This window comes from Cryptomeria japonica, chromosome 6 (genome assembly GCF_030272615.1).
Source record: "Cryptomeria japonica chromosome 6, Sugi_1.0, whole genome shotgun sequence".
NCBI classification, from domain to species: Eukaryota; Viridiplantae; Streptophyta; class Pinopsida; order Cupressales; family Cupressaceae; genus Cryptomeria; species Cryptomeria japonica.
Window position 1 is genome coordinate 474,923,142 of NC_081410.1, and position 23,875 is coordinate 474,947,016.

Consider the following 23,875-nt stretch of genomic DNA (forward strand, 5'->3'; position numbering starts at 1 on the left):
ATTTTTATTTTCCAACCCATTCAATCGATTGACCCTTCAATGGTTGATTTCATGTGCTTCTTTGTCAAAATTGTATGTTTCTCTAGCCATTTTCTTTTCTTTGTCATGGCAAGTTGGTCATCTTCATGTGCAATCCCTAAGCCATGGGCGAACTTTCATCTTATTTAACCATCTTCTCTCTAGGACAGAGTTCATAGTTGATTAGACATATTTTCATAATGGGGGTGGACTTGAACTCATGTTTGGACATGCATTTATCTCCTTGGGCGGACTTCATACTCTTCATGCCATGTTTTAGGCAGGCTTCATTATGCTTTTCTCTTGCTATCTTGGCCTAGGCGGACTTTGGATAACCTTTGCCATATGCTTCAACATGTTAAGGGAATTTTGAACGTATCTAACCAAGGCAGACTTTACCCTTCCATTGGCCACATCGTCTATGCCTTAGGTGGACTTTTATATAGTATTTGCCATAGTCTTCATGTCTTGGGTGGACTTGATGGCTGTTTGGACATCACTTTAGGCAGAGCGAACTTGTCATTATGTTTGTATGTGCTTACTCTTCCCTAGACGGACTTTGTCTTGTTTTGGAACTTCTTCATAGGGCAGACTTTGAACTCCATTGGACATCTCCCTTCATGCTTGGCGGATTTCATACCTCTTCATGCCATGCTTGCTTCATGCTTTCCAACTTGTTTTGTCATAACATATTTCTACCTTGGGCAGACTTCACCCCTCTATTGGCCATGGACTTTAAGTGCCTTTGGAAAAGGCAAGGCGGACTTCAAGGTTGTTTGGAACTTCCTAAGGAGGGCTGACTTTGATGTTCTTTAAACAATTTGATTTTAGCCCCCTTAACATAGGCAAACTTTGCCATTGTTTGGCCATCTTCCTCTTTGTCTTGGTTGGACTTGTCCTTTCATCTGCCAACCCTCTTGGGTGGACTTCAATGCTTCCTTGGTATCTCCTAGGCAGGGGGGACTTTGCTTCTCTTCTGCCAAGGCGGATTTTAATGTATCCTAGGCAAGGCAGACTTTAACTTGTTTGGACAGTCCTCTCCATATGCAGATCGAACTTCACTCTTATTTAGACATATCCAAATCTAGGCTAGGTGGACTTTGACTTGGTTTGGACATTCTTTAGGAGGGCGGACTTCCAACTCTATTGGACAATCTTCCTATTGGACATGGCGGACTTGAAGACTCATAAGCCATGCTTTCCTTTTGACCTTCATGTTCATGCTTGATCTGCTATGTGTCTAGACCATGCTTTCTTTAATGCTGACTTCTCCTTATGTTAGACATGGCAAACTTTACCAATGTTTAACCATTGCTTGGGGTGGACTTTGGCTATGGGTTAGCCATGTCCCTTTGGCTTCTACCTTGGCTGGACAGTGAACCTTTCATATGCTGGTCGAATCTTAAGAGCTATTTGCCATGTTCTTGATCTGATCTGCCATACTGAAGTCTTGATCTTCTGGAACAAAACCCTAGCCTGGAGCTTTTTCCCTACTCTTTACACTTAGAGACATAATTTTCTGATTTTGAAGACATGGGCACTGATGACATGACCCGAGGGACCAAACCCTAGGTCTACTTTCAAAAAAGCAAAAAACAAAAAAGCAAAAAGCAAGCCAAAAAAAGATGCTTCCCGAATTGGTCCCAAAGCGCCAAAAATAAAAAAAAACAGAATTCCTAAAAAATAGAAAGGTGTCAGAATTGACTCAAAGCAATTGCGATCTTCGTCCTTCGTGCCTTCTGAGTGCTTTGGTGGTGTCCAAGCATTGATTGGGGCATGTTTTTTCTATTTGGCTCGGAGTGACTCTTGAAAATTTTAACTCTAAACTCTCGAAAATAGAGACTTATGAAATTGCAGAGCTAAGACCAAAACCTAAAAAAGCAAACAATTGGGGGTCCCCATTTGTAATGGGGCGATGTGTGAAATAGGTCACAATAGGTAGCTATTGGTATGCCATATTTTTGGGCTAAAATTAGAGGACTGCCTCCATTAAAGGTAACAAAAGCTTGATTTCTAGGGAGAGCCATATGGAATAATGGTCTATTGATATGGGGAATGGGAGCCCTAGATTGTAATGGTCTTGTAAATGGAGGGGTAGAACGAGGCTTGGTTGATGGAGTGCTTACAACCTTGACACCCCTAATTGGTGACAATGAAGGTCTACCCCTCCGTCTTCTAGATGAGAGTTCTGAAAATTGGAAATTACTTCTAGAAGATGCCCTTGTATGAATTTTTGGCATGAAATCAGCAAAAGGTCATGAACAAGAGATTGGACCCGTGAGCAGAGTCACCAAGTGCTTGAATGATGACTGCCTCCAAAGGCTGAGATACTAAGAACAACACTGAATCCTTAGCATGTAAGTTGAAAGTAAGTCCCATCGGGTGTGCTAAAAATTGTTGTCACAAATGTTTGCACCCTTGCTGTAATATCAACTCAGCAACCTTGTGAAACATGGAAACAACCCTGAAGTGTGGGACCTTACGTAAGGGGGTTGAATCCTCGGAGAAAGCTTGCTTCCTTCTCAATCCAAATGCAGGTGTTGAACCAACTCAACACTCCAAATTCTAATTTTGAACCTATCCTAATAGCTTGCAGAGGAGAAAGGAAGAAGGAAATGCTAAAATGAAAGGAGGTGATGCACCAAGATAAGAGATGTGTTACCTCATTATTTGTTTTGAACCAAATAATGTGCATTTAATTTTGTTTCCCTCTTTCGGTTTAATCCGTCTTAATCATGCACCTTTTGTTCCTTATGTTTCGCCTTTTCTGTCCCATTGAACTTACTGCTTGAACTTGCGAATTGGTTCAAAGTTCAAGGTTCAACCGGTCCTCTTGTGTGGGTCGTGGCTTTGTAATGTTATTAAACGGGCAAGTGTCAATGTGTTAAGTCGGTCTTGAACTTGAACTTTGAACCATTTGCAAATCGGTTCAAGGTTCAAGGTTCAAAGTCTTCCTTTACGTTTGTTAAGGGTCTTCACTTGTTCCCGATGTTGTGTTGAGCCGCAAGTTGAGAGTTCTTTTGTTTTTTTCCTTGAATTGAACTTGAACCATTGAACTCCTTGCGAGTTGGTTCAAAGTTCAAAAGTTCATTCCAAGTTTGGCCCCGAGGACATTAATAACACTAAAGGTGGCACGGCAAAAGAAATATTCTCGACATCTTATAATTTAAAATTCTAAATTTGGAAAGAAATCATGAAAACATAAACCGTTTGTGCGGAGTTGATGTGTAATTAAGAAAGTTGTCAGGTTCCTATCAAATCATTGGTTATCTCACACGTTCGAATGAATCATTAAGAGATGTTACTTAGCTGTTTTCCATTTCTTAACATGCGAATTCTTAAAATTGTAAAAGTAGTAGCTGCTATTGTTGAAGGAGCCAAAGACGTCGAAGGTAATTTCAGCTCCATTCTTCCGAGGGTTTCACAAATTTCATGGTGGTAACAGGTGAGTTTTGATAATTTCCTTCCGCTGTGTTACTAGCTTAGAAGGTTAGTCAGTGTAGGAATTTTTTTTGTTTTGGAATAGAATTCTGTCCTATTTAGGAATTGTTTGATAAATGTAAAAGCAGCCACAATGAGCCCAACTCTTCCAAAACTTGGTCGCACATCATGCCTGGTTAGTATACTTCTAGAGTTGAGTGACACCTCTTTGGCCCAAGATGACTTGGGAGATTTCTTAGAGAGAGGTAAAAACCCTGGGGCAGATTCAATGATGGAGAGGATAGTTAGAAGTGGCCTGATTGAAGCTGCTGCTTTCCCAACTGCCGCTCCTTGTCCAGATTTAGTAATAGCATGTATGAACAGATATGATGCTGATAGCAGGTGCATTAGAACAAGCATTGGTGAACTGTTAGTGGAAATGAACTGAGAGACGATGATGGCTGCAATGGGAATCCCTCATAAGGAGCCGTACGAAGACTGGCCAATTGGGACCTCATATGCAATTTTCTTTGCGAAGAAAAGCACATATAGAAGCATTATTGCAAGGAATTGGCTTCTGAAAGTTCAGAAAGGGGGGTCCCGGTTACCTAAGCCTCTTACTAGAGAGCATTTCATCACAGAGGTGCGAGATATTGTCATATTATTAAATAGGCTTAAAGGGAATTCACACTCTTTCTATTGGGAGGATTGGATGTACTTCTATATTTAGGTGTTGTTAGATGGTGAGAAATACCTTGACTGGGCGCAGGTTGTCGCTAAAAGGCTCCATGAGGGTTTGAGCAACTTTGTTGGAATGTCCAACTTCTACATGTCCTCATACTTATTCTATATATTGGCCTGTACCAGAGAATGGCAAGGATTGCATAATGAGCCTTGGGTAGACGACATGAAGGTTTATGACTGTTACCCTTACCTGCAACAACAGAAATATGCAGAGCATTTCACTAGATGGAATGATGTTTTCGCAGGAAGGCTTGCCTTTGAGTTGCAAGGAGACATTAATAAAAGAATGTCAGCCGAGGTCATGGAGCTGATTAGCATAGATGGAAGCTATTTCATTCAGTTTCCCAGATTTACTTATATCCGAGTGGGCTGTTTTGAAGGTGAACCATTCAAATTGCCCAGATATGCCTTTGACAGTTATGTGCTTATTGAAGTAAGAAGATAGTTGGCCCACATTGACAAAAGGTTAGGGACAAAGGGTAAATCCGGAGTTGTTTTCCCGATTGAACTTGGTTACTACAGTTGTAAATCTGTATCTGATGCCTTGAACCTAGAATTAGAGTTCAAGGAAATGAATTTGCAGCCTTACATTGCCAGGCGAAAGTTTGATAGTAGGGGATATGCTGTAGAAAATCTGAATGTTGATGACCATTTCTTCTATGAACCCCAGTTAGAAGATTACTGGGAAAACTGTGGCAATGAGTTTGAAGTGAGGAGGAGATTATGGTCAAGGTTCACTTTACAACAGGTTATTACCATGAAGCTTCCCATTAATGTGTCTGGTGTACAAGAAGAAGAAGGGGAAGATGTTTTGGATCCCGAATTCAATGAAAGGGTTCAAGGATAGCCAATTCCTGAAATTGACTGGGATAGAAGAGAAGAGGAAAGCATTCAAGCCAAGTCCTTCAATGTCATAAGAAGAATAGAAAAATGGCTAAGGGATCAAAAATTTAGAAAGGAGTCAATCATGACTCCTCATGAATTGACAGCTGGTCCACTTGCTACAACTTAGATTCCTACTTCGTCCTCTAACAAGATTGTTGATGTTGCAGGTGACACAAGGCCAATTATTGGAGAAGTTCAATCCAGAAGATCAAAGAGGTCTCCATTGAGTTCTTCAGCAGTTCGAGTTACTCGCTCAAGGAGCAAAAAGAATAACAGAGAATCAGTGGCGAATCAAATTGTTGTGGACTTGGATCTAGGTGAAGAAACTCAGGTGACGATGGATCAACAAGTGTTGAGTAACCCTCCAGTGGAGGATATAGATGCAGACAAAGAATTTGAAGAAGAGCCAAATCCAATGAGCACTATGATTGTTGTCAACCCACCTGATGCTCAGACACCTCCGCCGCCTAAAGAAACCTCCAGCACTTCTCGATGGCTTGGAACTTCGATTGGGAAGAAACGTAACATTGTTCTTATTACAATTCCCATGGAGGATATGGTAAGCAAGTGCCTTGGGAAAATATCTAAACCCAAGAAGCTCAAAACGTAGGCAATGATGGAAGTTGATGATGAAACAGGTCATTGGATAGCTGAAGTAGCTAAGCCCATCTCAGATAGAGATCCAGAAAAGGCCACTGAGGATGATTTTACTGTGGAGAAGATTGACCTGGGAGTTGCTTCAAGGGTTGTAGATGCTAAACATATGGAATCCTCCACAAAGAGGATGATATCTAGGTTTTAGAAAGATGAGAAGGACAAAAAGGAGCTGAAACAAGTTGTCACTCAGATGGCAGAGTATATCAACGCCATACATCATCCGAGTCCTCTGCCCCTGACACAGATGACATTGTCCTTTGACCCCAAATCACTGGTAAATCAGAAACTGTTAGATCAAGTCCAGAGGAGCCGCATGATAGCTGAAGTATTCGATGATTGGCTTGATTTCATAGTACAGCAGGGTACAGACTACATTGCTAACTTGGTCAAGGTATATGACAACACCATAACTGTGAGCAAAGAGTTAGAATTGGAAGCTATTGCATGGGAAAAGGAAAGAACCAAATGGGTAGTGGTCTTGGCACAAATGAATGATGTGCAAAAATTTGGCGTTATGAAATTTCTAACTGAGAAGCCAGTAGAAAACCTGGATGACAACGTGCTGTATGTGTCAAGGAATAATGTCGAATGGAGTAATTCTATCATTAAGCAAGGTCATGAAGAATCTGCCAAATTACTAAAAGGATTAAAGGAACTGATTGATACAATGCAGAAGGATCTAAAATGCATTGATATACAACTCTTGAAGGAGGATGGACAAACAATTGAACCTGTAGCAGATATGGCCAAGATCTTCAAAGAAAGAGTACAACTTGTTAAAGAGACAAAGTCTCTAACCACAGATGACTTTTCTAAAGTGGCAAGGATAGAATCGATGCTGATAGTCTGCTTTGATCACTTGGAAGCGCATAAAGAAAAAGTTATGCAGGTGAACACGGACAAGGAAGTTTGGAAGTAGCGCATCCTACGCATCGGACTCCCGCACTATCGGGTTATCTTGAATTTCTCAGCAGCGCATCTGGAGTGGCGAAATGTGCGTGGTGCCGCGACAATGCAGGACAAATCAGCAGCCACTTCTTCCACGATGGAGTCCTGATCGGCTTATGGATGAGTTGTCATCCTATTTACGGCCTTTGTTCATTTAAGTTTTATAGAGTTCAAAACAAACAGTTTCTTTTAACTCTAGGGTAGAGTTTAAAAGTTTAGGGTTATTTTCAGAGTTACCCGGGGACGCGTCCCCGACCTGAAAACCCCCGTCCCCGTCCTGGGGACATTTCGGGGACTTGGGGACGGCCAGGGGACGTTTCCCCCTGTCCCCAAAATGGCCTGTTTTTTGAGGGGACGTCCCCGAAACGGGGGGACGCCTGCCCTAGTTCTGGGGGACGTTCGTATGTCTTGGGGACGGCTGGGACGTCCCCAATCCGTCCCGGGGACGCCCAGATGTCCCCCATATTTAAGGTCTTTAAAAAATATAAAAAATATTAAAAAATTGGAATTTTCAATTTTTTTTTGTAAATTTTCTAATATTGGCCTTTTATTTATTCAAATTGTTATTATAAATAAAAAAATTAAAAGAAAACAATAAACATTAATTAAAAATAAATTTTAAATTTATTAATTTAAATTTTAATTGATTAATTCATAATTAATAATTATTAATTTTATAAATTTATAATATATATCAAACATTTAAAATTTTGATTAATTCATATTATAAATATAAATATTAAATATTACTTCATATTATAAATATAAAATTAAATATAAAAACGTAAGTTTTTAACTTATGTCTTTGTTTAAAAATTAATATATGATATAAATATTAAATAACGATATGAATACGATATAAATAAAATAAAAAACTAAAAACTAAAAAGTAAAACTAAAAACTTAAAATTTAATTGTATAATTTATATCATATACGATATAATCATATATGATATATATCGTATATGGTATATATCATATATGATTTTATATGGTATATATCATATATGATTTTATCTATATGATATATATCGCAGCACATATAGCACATATATGATATGCAAATATCAAAATTGAAAATATTAAATAACGATATTAAACTTTGCTAAAGTTTTCAACGACAAACAAATAAAAGTTAAAAACGTCGTGTTTGTGCAGTGCAGCCGACGGAAATAGGACAGGTTTCTGGTTTTGGCGCTTGGGTGGAGACCTTTGTTGGCATTTGCAGGGTTTTGACAGCCACAGAGCAGATTGAAATACTTTTTTGGGGGGGCATTTGCAGGGTTTTGACAGCCATAGGTATGTGATTTTTAATTTTTTTTGAAGGCTTTTGTGTCCATTTACCATTAACAAATTAAAATTTAAAAACCAGATTCTAGTCTTTAGGGCATATATTAAAATTAATAATATTTGATTCTTTTAGCAATTAGCATATGATATATTAATATTATGAGAGAAATGTCTGATTTTTTCTTTTTTTTTGGTATTTTATCAGTTCATTCAAAGATTCAAAATACAAAACAATGAGCAGCCATGGGAGTGACAGTAGTAGTGACAATGAAGTGGAAGTGGTTGGTGGAAATACAAGTGAAAGTATTGAGAAATCTAGAAGTAGTGGGCAGCAACCTAGCATATTTAAATGCCCTTAAAAAATTATGGAAACTTATGCAAAGGGCCCTTTAAATAAAAACAAATCTCTTCTCCAATATGTTACACCTAGGCCTAGGGGTGAAGGGAAAAAATCTTCTGGAGGGAGTAGGGTGTGGGATTGCCATGTTTGTTTGAAAGATTTTAGGGGCAGCTACACAAGGGTAAAATCTCACTTTTTGGGTCTTCCATGCCATGGGGTCACATCTTGTCCAAATTTAAACGATGAGGAGAGGGTAGAGTGTCATAGATTGCATATGGAGGTAGAAATGGGAAAACAAGGTGGTGCAGTCCTAACACCTTCTTTTGCATCTTCACTAATATCTAGGCCTACGACATCCACTATTGGTAGTAGTCAAATTGGGACAAGAGGAAAGAGGAAGATGGGTAGTGGGAAGGGAGGGTCAGTAGAAGCTTTGTTTAATGTAAAAGGATGTGAAGCTTTAGAGTCATTTGTAGGTAGATTCTTTTTTTCTAATGCCATCCCATTTAATGTGGCACGCTCCTCTTACTTCAAAGAAATGTTCATGGATATAGCCAATTTCGGTCCCACAACCACCCCCCCGGAGATCATAAGCTACGGACTACTATCTTAGACAAAGAATATTCCAAGATTAATGTGTTAATGGAGGATATAAAACGAACTTGGATGAGGACTGGTTGCTCTATTGTGAGTGATGGGTGGACTGATGTTAGACATCGTCCACTCATCAATATCATTGTCACATGCCCTGCTGGTTCTTATTTTCTGAAAGCTGTGGATTGTTCAGGGAAGCGTAAGGATGCAGAGTTCCAGTTTAGTATTTTGAGAGATGCCATTGAGGAGGTTGGGGCAACTAATGTTGTATAGGTGATCACTGATTCAGCACGTGTGTGCAAATCAGCAGGTTTGATGGTGGAGGGTGCTTACAAGCACATCTTTTGGACCCCATGTTGTGTTCATGCATTAAACAATGCATTGAAAGACATAGGAAAAATAGATTGGGTGAAGCATGCGGTGGTAGAAGCTAGAGACATTCAAATGTTCATTTGCAACCACCACACCTCACTTGCTCTCTTTAGATCATTTTCAAAGAAGGAGTTCCTCAAACCCATTGAAACAAGGTGTGCTAATGCCTCTTAATATTGTATCAAACTTCGAATTTTGTATTTTAATTCTCTTTGAATAAAATATAGATATGCCACTTATTTTTTTATTATTTTAATTTTAATGAATATAGGTATGCTAGTTACTTCATCTTGTTGGAGAGGATGCTTGAGGTGCATGATCCTCTACAGTTGATGGTGGTGAATCCTGAATGGACTAGATGGCGGGAATCAAACTCTACTGAAGGAAAATCTACCAAACAAAAGATTCTTGATGACAATTGGTGGTCCACTGTGAGGTAAGACATTGCTGATTTTATTATTAAATTGTTGATTGTTTTAAAAAATAAAAATTAGATTGCTGATTTTCATATTCTAGTTTTAATATTTTGAACTTTGCACTTGCAGATACCTTTGCTCTATCATTTCTCCTATTGTAGATGTCATCAGATATGTTGATACAGACTCTCCTAGTCTTGGAGAGATATATGAGACATTTGACTATATGCTTGGGAAGATTAAGCAAACAATTTCGGATAAGGATCCTACTTTGGAGTTCTATGAGTAGCATATCAGGCCCATTGTGACATGAAGGTGGAACATAATGAACACCCCGCTTCATATGGCAGCCTATGCATTGAATCCGAAATGGTATGCACCAAGGGATGGAAGGGTGCTTCCATGTGATGATGATGAGGTTTTAGATGGGTTCACATGGGCAATTGATAAGATATATACAGAGGAGCAGGCTTCCATACTTCGTGCACAATTCTTTGACTTCACAAATCTTCGTGGTCCTACATTGAGTAAACCACAGGCGAGGTTGGACATAGCCATATTAGCCCAAAAAGACCCTATTGGATGGTGGACATGGCATGGGAGGGATACACCACAATTGAAATCGCTTGCCACTCGCCTACTTTCACAGGTTGCTAGTTCCTCTGCTGCAGAGAGGAATTGGTCCACATATGGCTTTATCCACTCTATCAAGAGGAATAGACTTACCTCTAGACGAGCGGAGAAGCTAGTAGCTATGCATAGTGCTCTTCGACTTCAGGATCGTCAGACGCCAGAGTATCGACAGACTCTATCTTTGCGATGGGATGTTGATCCCGAAGATGTGGCCCAGGTTGATGAGGAGGAGACAACACAGGGATTGGTTGGGATTCCATTGGATGAGATGGACATAGACCATGACAGTGGGAGCGACTCAGAGGACTCTGATTTTGATGCAATGTTAGGAGAAGCAGTTTAGGGGCAGCATTATACTTTTCTTTTTTGTATTTAGTTTCTGTTTTATTGAGTACTATTTTGATTTTCATATTGTAATTGACAATGCAACTATATGGCAGCAGTGTAGCCTTTGGGCATTTTGACATTTTGTATGTTATTTCTTTAAAGTTTAATATCTATTATGATATGCATATTGACAATGTGAATGAACTGAAATTCTGATTTATGAATGCATAATTCCATATCGATATTGTCTATTGAGTATTAACAATGTTGTATGTTTAGAATTTACATTCTAAAATGTTTTCAACTTTTCGTAGTATCATACACATGCTATATCCATGTTTTCATATGAATATATAATGTATATATGCATGCTTTATCCATGTTTTCATATGAACATTTAGAATTTTGAAATTTTCCTATATATTTTAAATTTTTCCTATATTTTATATAGCCGCCCCCTTTGCTATCCCCTGTCGTCCCCAAATTTGGCAAAAAAATTTGCCGTCCTGGAAACGCGTCCCGCCGTCCCCTGCCATCCCCGTCTCGGAAACTTGGGGTAACCTTGGTTATTTTCAAACAAACTACTAGCCTGGGGGCTATAAATGTAATTAAGCAATCTTTGATTATGGTCCAAAAAACTTTGATTTTAGAGGAACAGACTTAATTTTCGTTGGATTTCAGTGTAGACATTTCTGGTACATGAATGAAATGATATTTTGATGCGATCTTCAAATCTGTGTTTGAAAGATATAGCAATCTCTGTTGGGATGCATGCTTATGTGCGGAATACTTTATTTCATTACCAGTGTTTTCTTAGTTTGTGAATTCATTGATTTTCTTTTGTTTTTAAAAAAGGTGCTATATTGTGGTTTAAATAATTCTGATCCCCCTTGTCCTGTGAGGCATGAGCGAGAATCGATCAACATTTATGCTACGTTGAGCATTTTGGGTGGAATAATTTTTTTTTTATATTGAATGGATATGTGCAGGAGTAAAGTCTGTGAGATTTACATTTATTGATAATCATCTTGTAGCGTTCTTTTGTGTTGACAAATGAATGTGAAAGCCTTTCTCGCTTTCTGGTGAAAAGTGTGTTTGTTCCTGAGTTATCTGCATAAAAAATTATTGAACATCTTACGAGGAGCTGCACTCTTATGCAGAGGATGAACCTAAACTCGGTTCACCCAATTGTTGGTTCATTTGCTTTTTCATGAAGGGTATGCACGAGTCATCATTTTAAAAAAATATATAAAAATTTAAAGAAAAGGCCAATCTGTTAACCAACAAGAAGTTTCTCTCCCCACCTAGAAGTGACACAAAGAATCAATCGAAATACCCAGGAGTTGCACAAACTTCAGTTGCATGAATGACCCCAAACACATGTATGGAGGTTAGAATAATTCTTAGTTTGTGAATTCATTGATTTTCTTTTGTTTTTAAAAAAGGTGCTATATTGTGGTTTAAATAATTCTGATCCCCCTTGTCCTGTGAGCAGAGAAACGAGACTCGCCCAGACTCGGTGAGTCCGAGTCCGAGTCATGCTCGGCGAGTCCCAGGGGCTCGGACTCGGACTCGTCCGAGTTTGGCGAGTAAAATCGCCAAACTTGCCGAGTTGGCGAGTTTGGCCCAAACTCGCCAAACTTGGCGAGTCCCGAGCCTCGGACTCGATCGGCGTAAGGCAAAGGAAAAACACAAAAAAGAATATAATGCAAAGTTTTTTGAAGTCCGTTTTTTTATGTTAATTGTCTTCTAGCCCTAAAAGTGACTTTCATTTCATTCACTTGCAAAAAAAGGAAGAGTAAAGTGAGTTGGGAAGAAAAACAAGGGTGCATATAAGAAAAACCAGCAAGGAGGAAGCTCAAGTTTTCTTCAATTTGTCACATTGGAGCTACATTGTGTTTCGATTTGGTGCATCAAGAGTTGGATAGGAAGACTTTGCAGCTCGTTTCAAGCTTGTTGTAAGAGGTACGGTTGTTTTTTTGAAGATTAGTTTGTTTCTTGTATGCACAAATTCCATTTTGTATCCATTTATTTTGAAAGTTTTACATCTTCTTTCAAAATCTTTTGTATGTGTGTATGTAGCATGTAGTATGTAGTTGTAGTGTCGTACTATGTAGGGTTTGTAAATTTCTTTTTTTTTAAAGTAGGGTTTGACAAACCCTACTTTAGTTTTTTTGAATGTATGTAATATTTATTATTTTTATTTTGTATTTGTAATGTTTTATTGCAGCAAACTTCACTTTATTATTTCAATTTGCCTCAACTTCAAGTTTCACAAAACTATCCTAAAATGTCTACTTCAGCTTCTAGACCCCCCATTAGAAAGGACCTTGCTTGGAAATATCATGAGGATTTTCCAAGGCAAGGGAAGGGGCAAACTAAATGTATGTTTTGCAAAACAATATTCCATGGAGGTATATATAGGCTGAAATACCATATTGCCGGTGTGCGTGGACATGATGCCAAACCATGCCTAAAAGCAGTCCCTGAGGCCATACGTGATTGTTATGTAATGGTTGAGGAGATTGAAAGAAAAAAGAAACAAAAGGAGGATTGAGCGGCCTTTGGGAGAGAGACAGTTTTAGGAAGAGGGACACAGTTAGGTTGTGTTGGAGGCCCTTCTTCCTTACCTCCATATCGTCCCACTCAGTTTGCTACTGCTAGTGCTTCCGTTTCTGCTTCTGCTTCTATAAGTGGCAGTGCCACCGCCACTTCTCATGCTCCTACCACTAGTAGTTGTAGTGGGAATATTACCATTGGACCTAGGATTCGTAAATCTAGGTTGGATTCCTTCTTTGTGCCTTGCACTACTCCTGGGTCCCAACCGTCGCTTGAGGGCATGGGTTGGAACAAGGAGGTCCATGATGCTGCTAAAATGGCAGTTGGTAGGTTTTGGAGCTACAACTGTATTCCATTCTTTGTAGCCAGGTGAATGTTTTACTAACTTTTATGTTTGATAACTTTGATTGTTTTAATTTTTATACTTAACTTATCTCATTGAATTTTTATACTTAACTTATCTCATTGAGTTTCTTTGTGACAGGTCTCCTTATTTGCAACAAATGGTTGATGCCATTACCATATGCAGGGCGGGGTTCAAAGCCCCTAGTGAGAGTGATTTGAGGGGACCCATTTTGTCTCAAATGGTGGATGATGTGAAAAAGGATATAGATGAACAACGCCACATATGGAGCACTAAAGGTTGCACCATTGTAATATCCCACTAGTTTTTTTTTGATTTTTCAGGCCAATAACAATTCATCCACAACAAATGAGCCGTTAAGGTTAGAGGAATAAACAAACAATTGAAAGGGAACCCTTCCACCTTTTGTTCACCGAGAGCCCAGACTGGGAGGGTGAGAGCATACGGTGTTCCGGGGATCGTCAGCATCAATAATCAAACTGAAAAATTACAATGCATGGGCGGCAAGCCAGCCCCTTCTGCTTATCCAGCAGGATAGAAACTAAACTCTTGGCGGTGAACCGACCAAGGAAAATTACAAGAAATTAAAGTTCAATCGCTCTACCGTGTATTTCAGCGGGAGGACATTACATTAAACAATCACTCTACCACATATTTCAGCGGGAGGACCATAGTATTGAACTTATCACTCGACCACTTATTCAGCGGGAGGACTGATTACAAAAACTGAATTACAAAACTTAGAAGGCGGCAAGCCAGCCTCTTCCACTTATGCAGTGGGGATTACAAATGAAAGCAAATAGAATGGGATGATCAGTACTACTGAAACAACCTTACAATATAGAGATGAGATGAGAAGATTAAATGCAGATTTCAACAACAATACTGTAATTTTCTGTTACACTGATCTGCAAGCTGAAAGTACAGTTTCAGCAGCCCATGGAAATATCAAAACACTCATAACTCACTCAATTTTTACCCGAATTGATTCAAACCAATCCCAATCCCACCGTACATCCAATGCAATGACAACTAATCAAAGCCACAACCCAAACAAGCCCATTTTTATTTTGCACGCATCCCAATGCAACACAGAAAACCCACGCCTAGACTAGGAATTTCGATTTTGCATAATAAATTCAAAACTTAAACAAACATGCTATAAACTTACAAAGTTTATCGCCAGTGTTGGGAAGGAAGATAGGAATGATACCCATAACTGTCAGTCGCTCCAGCAGAGAGGTGTGAGCAAAAATGTGCTTTAGCCACAGGCGAAACCAGCAAGTTTCCAGAATCACTTCAACACCAAAATGTCTATGGCAAACTCTGAGAATGTAGAAGAATAAAATGCACAACTAGGTTTTGTATTTCAAGTACGAAACCGGGTAGCACTAGGGAGACGCACTCCGAAGCCTCAAGTTCTGTCGCCAATTCGGCAGCATAACATTATAAATTTTCAAGATAATGCAAATGGGAGCCCAAGCCTCATATTTATAACTTCACTCTTCAAATTCAAATGACATTCCTCCAAATTCCACGCCTTGCATTTGAATTTCATTCCACTACATGTGGACCCAAGTGTAGCGCCACATTCTCCTAAGTCAAAACTCACGCCCAAGAAGGGGGAGGACCCACGTTAAACACTTAGGCAAATAATGGCGATGCAAAAGTGAAATAATATTTTTCTAAAATATTTCTCATCCCATAGTACACCTGAATTTCGCCAAACTTAGGATAAAATAGCCATTAATCCCAAATTTAATAAACCAGTAGCCAATAAATAGATTAATTAAATATTAACCTTAGGATAAGGAAATAATATTTAATTATGTCGCAAATGTCTCCCGTACTGATTATTATCACAACCAGGATGAAACTGAGCCCGGACGACCACAGAGCTACTGCAGAATCAAAACCCTGTCTACTACCAAAAATAGAATTGTGCCACACAGCCATTTACTAAAAATAGTAAGTCAAGAATTAATGCTCAGAAAAACATGATCATCGCGACTAGAGGCAAAACAAGGAGAACTCAATAGGACAGTAACACCAGAATGGTCATTCCCTGACTTACTAAAAATAGTAAGTCCTCATTTCATCAAGGCTAGACCCTCATTCCTCATTCCACCTAGCCTACGGGTCTCAAGAATAGGCTAATGGACCACTGAAAGAGCATCAATGAGACGGGGACATTACAACCATCATGACTGATGGTTGGACGGATAGGAGAAATAGAACTCTCCTTAATTTTCTTGTTTCTTCCGCAGGTGATTGATTAATTTTAGTTTCATATAGTCTTTAATTTTTTATTTTTTATCTAATGGTTTATTGAATGATCATTGACCTAGCTTTATTTTTTTATTTCAGGGGGCAACGTTTTCATCAAGTCCATTGATGCCTCCGCCCATTGCAAGAATGCCACCTACCTATGTGAGCAGATAGAGGAGGTGATTGAAGATGTGGGTGAGGAGAACGTGGTACAGGTGGTGACCGACAATGCAGCAAATTATGTTGCTGCGGGTAAACTTTTGATTACAAACTAATTTTGTTTGCAAATTAATTACTATCTTGTAGTTTGTACCTCCATTAATTACAATTTACAATGCAACAAATTATGTTGCTGCAGGTAGACTATTGATGGAGAGGCACCCATCTATAGTTTGGACTCCATGTGCTACTCATTGCATTGACCTCATGTTGGAGGATATTGGAAAAATCCCATGGGTCAAGAGATGTGTAGAAAGGGCAAGAAATGTCTGCAAATTTGTATATAATCATTCATGGGTGTTGGCTCTTATGAGACAATACACAGAGCAGAAGGAGTTAGCTCGTCCAGGAATCACAAGATTTGCCACAAACTTCCTCACATTGCAGTCCATGCTTAGGTCTAAGTCTGTCTTGAGACGTATGATTGTTGGTGAGGAGTGGTCTTCCTCATCCTATGCTACCACCCCTGCAGGGATAGAGATGGCAGACTGCATTTTTGATGAGCAAGGCTTTTGGGTCCCTTGTGATGAGATAATGAAGGTAATTTTTTTATAAATTCTACAATTTAACTTCATGTTTTATAACTTATTATATGTATTCTCTTATTTGCTCATTTTTCTAAATTACACAATATTTTCAATTTTGCAGTTTGTTAAGCCCTTGGTGGTTTTGTTGCGAGTTACGGATGGAGATAAGCCCGCAATGGGCTATATATATGAGGGCATGGATAGGGCGAAGGAGGCCATTATATTTATCTATCGAGCAGATGAGAGCAAGTATGGTCCCATTTGGGAGATCATTGATAGGAGATGGCATCATTAGCTTCATAGGCCCATCCATGCGGTAGCCTATTATCTGAATCCGACATTTCGTTTTATCCCTTCTTTCAAGGCTGATGTGGAGGTCCTTAATGGGATATATGCAATCATGGAGAAGATGGGACCTACTGGTACTTCTTAGATAGACCTTTTTCGAGAGCTATAGATGTTTTCAGATGCACAAGGGGAGACCTTCTCTCGTCCTGTCGCCAAAGATGGTAGGACAACTATGATGCCAGGTAAAAATAAATTGTTAGGCTTAATTTTAGTTTTATTCAATACTATATTGTAACTTGTTAAATGAGTTCATGAGTGAGACTGATTTTATTTATTTTTCTCATTTCAAACTCAGATCATTGGTGGAACTTTTTTGGCCCAGAGACACCAAATATTCAGAAGTTGGCCATTCTCATCTTGAGCCAACCATGCAGCGCATCAGGTTGTGAGCGCAATTGGAGTATGTTTGAGCACATACACTCCAAGAGGCACAATAGATTATCTGTGGAGAAGATGAATGATCTCGTCTTTGTTCACTACAACCTCCGCTTGAGAATGAGAAAGAATGCAATAGTTGACATGTCTCCTATCATTCTAGATGAGGTTGATCTTGAAGCAAAGTGGGCCAATGAGAATCAGACAGCTCCTGGGACTCCTACAGCTGTATTTAGTGATGATGACATTGATTGGATTGACCAGGTAGATATAGAGGCTCAGGCTGTAGCCATGGCAGAGGAGGAGCAGAGAGCACGAACAGAGACAGGAAATACTGAGACTCAGAGTGACACAGTTGTTCCTGATGTTGGCGAGCATGACACAGCTGTTCCTGATGTTGGTGAGCATGGCATAGTGTCACAGGGAGTGACTATGGCTGCTGAATCATCCAGGACCTACTTTAAACGCCTTCGCAGGGGGCCAGGGCGAGAGGGTGCAGTTGCACGGCCCTTTGAGCCATAGGCTTGTACACTTGTAGTTGTATTTAGTATTTACTATTTACCTTTGGTATTTGTATGAAACATTTGATGATGATCATATGATGACATGGATTTTTTATTCCACGAGTTTTGTAATATTGTATACATTTGATAATATTTATATATCTATGTTTGTTATTTTCTTTAGCTACAATTTGCGTTTATGCTTATGTGATTGATGTATACTTGTGTATGTAATCAAATGAGCCGAGTTTGATGATGTTTTTGTGTCTTTAAGGTGTATTCAATAAAGGGTGTCTGAAACAAGTTTTAAATCTTTAAAAATCTCTAAATTTCTTGAGTTTTTCACTTTCCCGAGTCCAGCCGAGTCTGGAGCCGAGTCTGACGCCGAGTCCCTTGCCGAGTCCGAGTCAGCCTTGCCGAGTCCGAGTCCGAGTCCGAGTCCGAGTCCCGTTTCTTTGCCTGTGAGGCATGAGCGAGAATTGATCAACATTTATGCTACGTTGAGCATTTTGGGTGGAATTATTTTTTTTATATTGAATGGATATGTGCAGGAGTAAAGTTTGTGAGCTTTACATTTATTGATAATCATCTTGTAGCGTTCTTTTGTGTTGACAAATGAATGTGAAAGCCTTTCTCGCTTTCTGGTGAAAAGTGTGTTTGTTCCTGAGTTATCTGCATAAAAAAATATTGAACATCTTACGAGGAGCTGCACTCTTATGGAGAGGATGAACCTAAATTCGGTTCACGCAATTGTTGGTTCATTTGCTTTTTCATGAAGGGTATGCATGAGTCATCATTTTAAAAAAATATATAAAAATTTAAAGAAAAGGCCAATCTGTTAACCAACAAGATGTTTCTCTCCCCACCTAGAAGTGACACAAAGAATCAATCAAAATACCCAGGAGTTGCACAAACTTCAGTTGCATGAATGACCCCAAACACATGTATGGAGGTTAGAATTTGTTGAATGTGTAGAGGGGAGAAGGTTTCCCACAAGTCACACTCAAACAAGTTATTACATGAGAGAAAAGCCACAAAACATACACTTATAATGAAGGTAAGGAAACATACACAACATGCATAAGTTGAATGGAGGAAAGAATGATAATTTTAATTCATTCTAAGACCAATGGCCAAACTTATAGTTGCAGAAATGTACAAGTCTTTAAGTGAAGTGAAAGAGCAAAGAATAGCTCCAAGCTAGTAGGGAGAGAACCCTTTACAATGAGGCTTAACAGGCTATATATAGCAAATTGCTTGTAGAGAAGAGACCAATGGTCAAGGAAGAGAAGCCTTAACCCTTGTGTGTGTCGAGGAATGTCAGTCAGGGAAGGCAAGGAAGTGCATAGACCTGAAATGGTGTACATGCAAGCAACCTGACAATACTCTGACAAGGAAATCCCAAGAAGAAAAGTACTTCTAGAAGGTGGATTGCCTGACATTCCAAAGTCAGAGCATGCAATCCTGACATGAAGGCCATCAAGTAACCATAAATAAGCATGGCCTTAGATTTCACTTGATGGCAATCTTGCAAAAAACATTAAATACGCCCCTGTAGCTCCACAGATGAAAGTAGACAAGTCGCAGGAGTTGGTAGAGCATTAAGAGCCTTGAGTGTTGATCACATCATCTGGAAGTGTTGCAAGTCGTCACAAGTTGAATGTCGGGTCTTGCTGCAAGGGGAGAGGAGTCTTGGAATTTGGGGGTTCCGAGATTCCGTGGTCATGAGGAAAAGGCTTGGAACTTGGGGTTCTGGGATTCCCGGGTCATGAGGAAAAGGCTTGGAACTTGAGGTCTCGGGATTCCGAGGTCACGAGGAAAAGGCTTTAAACTTAGGGTTCCCAGATTTTGAGCTCACGTGGAAAAGGCTTGGAACTTGGGGTTTTGGGATTCCAAGGTCATGAGGAAAAGGCCTGGAACTTGCGGTTCCAGGATTTCGAAGTCATGAGGAAAAGGCCTGGAACTTGCGGTTCCAGGATTCCGAAGTCATGAGGAAAAGGCTTGGAACTTGGGGGTTTTGGGATTCTGGGGTCATGAGGAAAAAGCTTGGAACTTGGGGTTTCGGGATTCCGGGGTCATGAGGAAAAGGCTTGGAACTTGGGGGTTTCAGGATTCAGGGGTCATGAGGAAAAGGCTTGGAACTTGGGGGTTCCGGGGTCATGAAGAAAAGGCTTGTAACTTGAGGTTCTGGGATTCTGGGGTCATGAGGAAAAGGCTTGGAACTTGGGGTTTCAGGATTCCGGGGTCATGAGGAAAAAGGCTTGGAATTTGGGGGTTTCGGGATTTTGGAGTCATGAGGAAAAGGTTTGGAACTTGGGGTTCCGGGATTCTGAGGTCATGAGGAAAAGGCTTGGAACTTGGGGTTTCGGGATTACGGGGTCATGAGGAAAAGGCTTGGAACTTGGGGGTTCTGGGATTCTAGGGTCATGAGGAAAAGGTTTGGAACTTGGGGGTTTCGGGATTCTGGGGTCATGAGGAAAAGGCTTGGAACTTGGGGGTTCTGGGATTCTAGGGTCATGAGGAAAAGGCTTGGAACTTGGGGGTTTCGGGATTTTGGGGTCATGAGGAAAAGGCTTGGAACTTGGGGTTCTAAGATTTCGGGGTCGTGAGGAAAAGGCTTGGAACTTGGGGTTCCGAGCAGAAAATACTTGACACTTCATGCTTCCATTGGCTTTGTCCTTGATCAATTGGGGCAGCACTGGTCCATGGAACATTTCTCTGATCGGTTCTTACTGATGGACCAAGGATGTCATAAAAATGACAACAGTAACCAACTTCTTTTAAGACTCAGGGCGTGGTGGCAAGTTTGGTCTCTTTCGAAGTCTACAATCCTCTCCTTGATGATACTCTCCCTCCTCCTTGAGGGTGTTGCTTATCTCGCATCCATTAGTTTACATGAAAATGGTTAGACCAACCTTATCTTCTCATCATTCATATATATATATATAAATAAAAGATAGACATTGCCAAAATAATCATTCGTGTCTAATTATCAATTTTATACTTAAGATTCTTAACTCATCCACATATGGAAGTATTAAAATATCAATGTTTTCTCATACACACAATTGCATCATTCAATATAAAACCATTGTTTGAAAGAGGGATGTAACACCCACCATAAATCAATTTATACTTGAACAGAAAATAAGCAATGCTTAACTTTATAGTTCTATAATTTGGTTTGAATACTCAATTGGGTTCTTTCTCAAATCTGACAAGAATTGTTAATGAATTTTGTAAGAATTTATGGTTGTTGAAGCATTTTCAGCATCATTATGTAGCTATTGTAACCTGAATTTTTTAGTCCAATTGATCTTGTTTGTTCATTAGTGGGATTAATGTAGTTTCTTTCTTTCTTTGTTCTATGGAGTTGCTAATGATCCATTTATATTGTCTTGTTATCCTTTAAATTATTATCCATCTTTTCGCTGCAGATACTTTATGTTTGTAATTTGTTCGAAAATAGTTTTAGTTTATCTAATTCTTTTCAATAATCTTCCCTCAATAATAGAAGCAACAAATGAACTGTTGCATACCCTACTATTATAGTAACCTTCCAATCAATAGATATATCAGAGGTAGAGCAGAAATTTGGTTTTCTAGGTAAAGCATTGGCTACAATATTATTCTTACATTCAACATACTCTATATGAAATCATAAGCCTGAAGCTTAATCACCCATTTCAGTTGACCATCATTTAGATCTCTTTGGTTTTCACCACAAATCTGCCACAAACTAGATATTGCCTGAATTTGGCCAAGGCATATATGATGACCAACAATTCCTTTTCGTATATTGAGAATCCCTTTTCTATTTCTCTAAGATTTTGTCTCTCAAATGCTATGGGATGCACATTTTGCATCAAAACTGCCCCAATCCCTTCTAGTGAAGCATAACACTTTGATACAAAGGGAAGTGAGAAATTAGGAGATATCGTAGGGCATGAACTCATTACCTCCTTAAGATTGTCAATAGCTTGTTATGCTAAATCTTATCATGAGATTTTTTTCTTCTTTGTCAAATTTATCAAGAAAACAACTAGCAGTGAGAAACCCTCAACAAACCTTTCGTAGTAACTCCAAAGACTAAAGAATACCAATCAAAAAGAAAGAACTCCGAAGACTAAAAGAAACCTCTCTCAACTATGTCAAGGTCTTTGGAGAGGGCCGATCTAGGATTGCCTGTATCTCTTGTTGATTCATTTGAATACCTTGGGAAGTAATTATATGCCTCAAGTACAAAATCTTCATCATCCCAAACACACATTTGGATGCATTGGTGAAGAAAGATTACTACTCAATAATGCCAAGAACCTCATCAAGATGCCTCAAGTGATCTTCCTAAATCTTTTTGTAGATAAGAATGTCATCAAAGAAAGCTAGGGCAATTTTTCTCAATTGGTTAATGAATACATAGATTCATACAAGATTGGAAAGTAGTAGGTGTGCATGGAAAATCGAAAGGCATGACCAAAGCTCATAGTTCTTGTAATGACATCTAAAAACTACTTTTGTGTATGTTCTCTCTAGCACTTATTCGGTGATACCTTGATTAGAGATCAATCTTGAAGAAGTAAAATACCCCATAACGCTCATCTATTAACTAATCGATCTTGGGAATAGAAAACTTATTCTTATATGTATTTCTGTTGAGATCCTGTTGATGTGTTTTTTATGCACAGAACAATACAGAATGAATTACCAAAGTAATTTACCCTCTCTTGAACAAAATCACCTCAGATGCTAAGGATGAGATCAACTAATGTGATTCCAAGGTTTCTACATGTCAGGTCTTGACGAGTGGGTAAGTTCAGTGGTTGATGTGAATTGTTGTGTTTCACTTTGGGGACTTACGCAAATGTTTGGATTATCATGAATGATGTGGAATAGGTGTGCTGACAACTTAAGATTTATCAATAAGGCTCTGGATTTACTTCTTACTAAAAAAGGGGGAAAAAGAATAGGGTTCAGGAAATCTATTCTAATCCTAGGAATGTAGGAAATGGTGAATGGATTTAGTGGAATCAAACCAGGCAAGGTCTCACAATCAGGTATTGACACAAGCTTAGTGCAATCATCTAAGGTATACTTAATGATTTTCAAACTATTACCATCAAACGAAGACACCATCCAAGTTGATGCTTGTCAACGGACGCGTAATAGTTGAAGTTATGCTTACTCAAACTCCAGTTGACCACACAAGGCGCACTTACCAGCGGAAAGAGGCTAGTGGTATGGATTAAGGATTCCACACAAATAAATTCAACAAATCTTCCACTCAATCTAACATACATGAAAATAAATTCTAATCTAAATTCTACAAAAACTCTCCCTTACAAATGAGAGACAAAGGGGCATATATAGAGTCTCTTACAAAATGGATGGCCCAGATTGATCTAAGATCAACGGCCGAGATCATGCCAACAAAACCCTAGAATTGCCCTAATTAGGGTTACATCAAAAATGGTGCCACCAACATATGGCCCAATAGAAAGATACCTAGTCATCATATAGAGAATCTTCTAGAAGATTCCTCCCTACATCTCTCTCTCTCTTAGCATACTCCAAGAATCTAGCCAAAACTGAATCTAACTCCATGGAAACGCTAGGCAAGGTATCCTGCTGTAAATCAATCACATCCAATGAATCCGAGCAAGCATTCAAAGTGTTCTCCCATTCAGGTATGAGCTTCTGCGAATTATGAACATGAATCAATAAAGAAACCAAGTCATCTATCTGACTCTTCTGCAAAGGGTCCAACTGGCAAAAATACATAAATTTTATCTTGTCTCTTAATTCGGCTAAGTGTAAACCACTAGCATCACTAATATCAACACCCAATAATTCCTCAATCGAGGCAAGGATTTTCATCTGAATGTCCTGAATTAATCCTTCCATCTCCATACAACTCGATTGGGCGTTCTCATAAGCTGATTTCTTCAAAGCTAGTGCACAATACCAGCCATGGAAATTATATATGTCTCCCCTGTGCACAATGTTCTCGCTGACCAAAATGGAATTAGGAACCTTCTTCAATGCCAGGAGGTGTGGAATAGTCTTCTCTT

At 39.2% G+C, this 23,875-nt stretch overlaps 2 protein-coding genes across 10 annotated transcripts in view; both read left to right on the forward strand.

Annotated features, from left to right (window-relative positions):
* LOC131051057 (pyruvate dehydrogenase E1 component subunit alpha, mitochondrial) overlaps positions 1-23,875 on the forward strand; it is a 153,425-nt gene that overhangs the window by 38,127 nt on the left and 91,423 nt on the right. The window contains exons 4-7 of one of the 8 annotated variants that reach the window (XR_009107073.2): positions 7,836-7,971; positions 8,168-9,423; positions 9,540-9,704; positions 9,814-10,831. The exons of the other annotated variants lie outside the window; for them this stretch is intronic. The gene's annotated coding sequence lies outside the window, so the exon portion shown is untranslated. Of the gene's footprint in view, positions 1-7,835; positions 7,972-8,167; positions 9,424-9,539; positions 9,705-9,813; positions 10,832-23,875 lie in introns of those variants that run through there. 8 annotated transcript variants of the gene reach the window in all.
* On the forward strand, positions 15,939-17,922 carry LOC131051059 (uncharacterized). Of its 2 annotated transcripts, XM_057985415.2 has the most exons (4): positions 15,939-16,087; positions 16,194-16,594; positions 16,703-17,111; positions 17,225-17,922. In XM_057985415.2, exons 3-4 carry the CDS (start codon positions 17,039-17,041, stop codon positions 17,824-17,826), a joined length of 675 nt encoding a protein of 224 aa, XP_057841398.2. In that variant the 5' UTR covers positions 15,939-16,087; positions 16,194-16,594; positions 16,703-17,038; the 3' UTR covers positions 17,827-17,922. The 2 variants fall into 2 exon arrangements, with proteins under 2 accessions (XP_057841398.2, XP_057841399.2); XM_057985416.2 differs by having other exon boundaries at positions 15,939-16,594.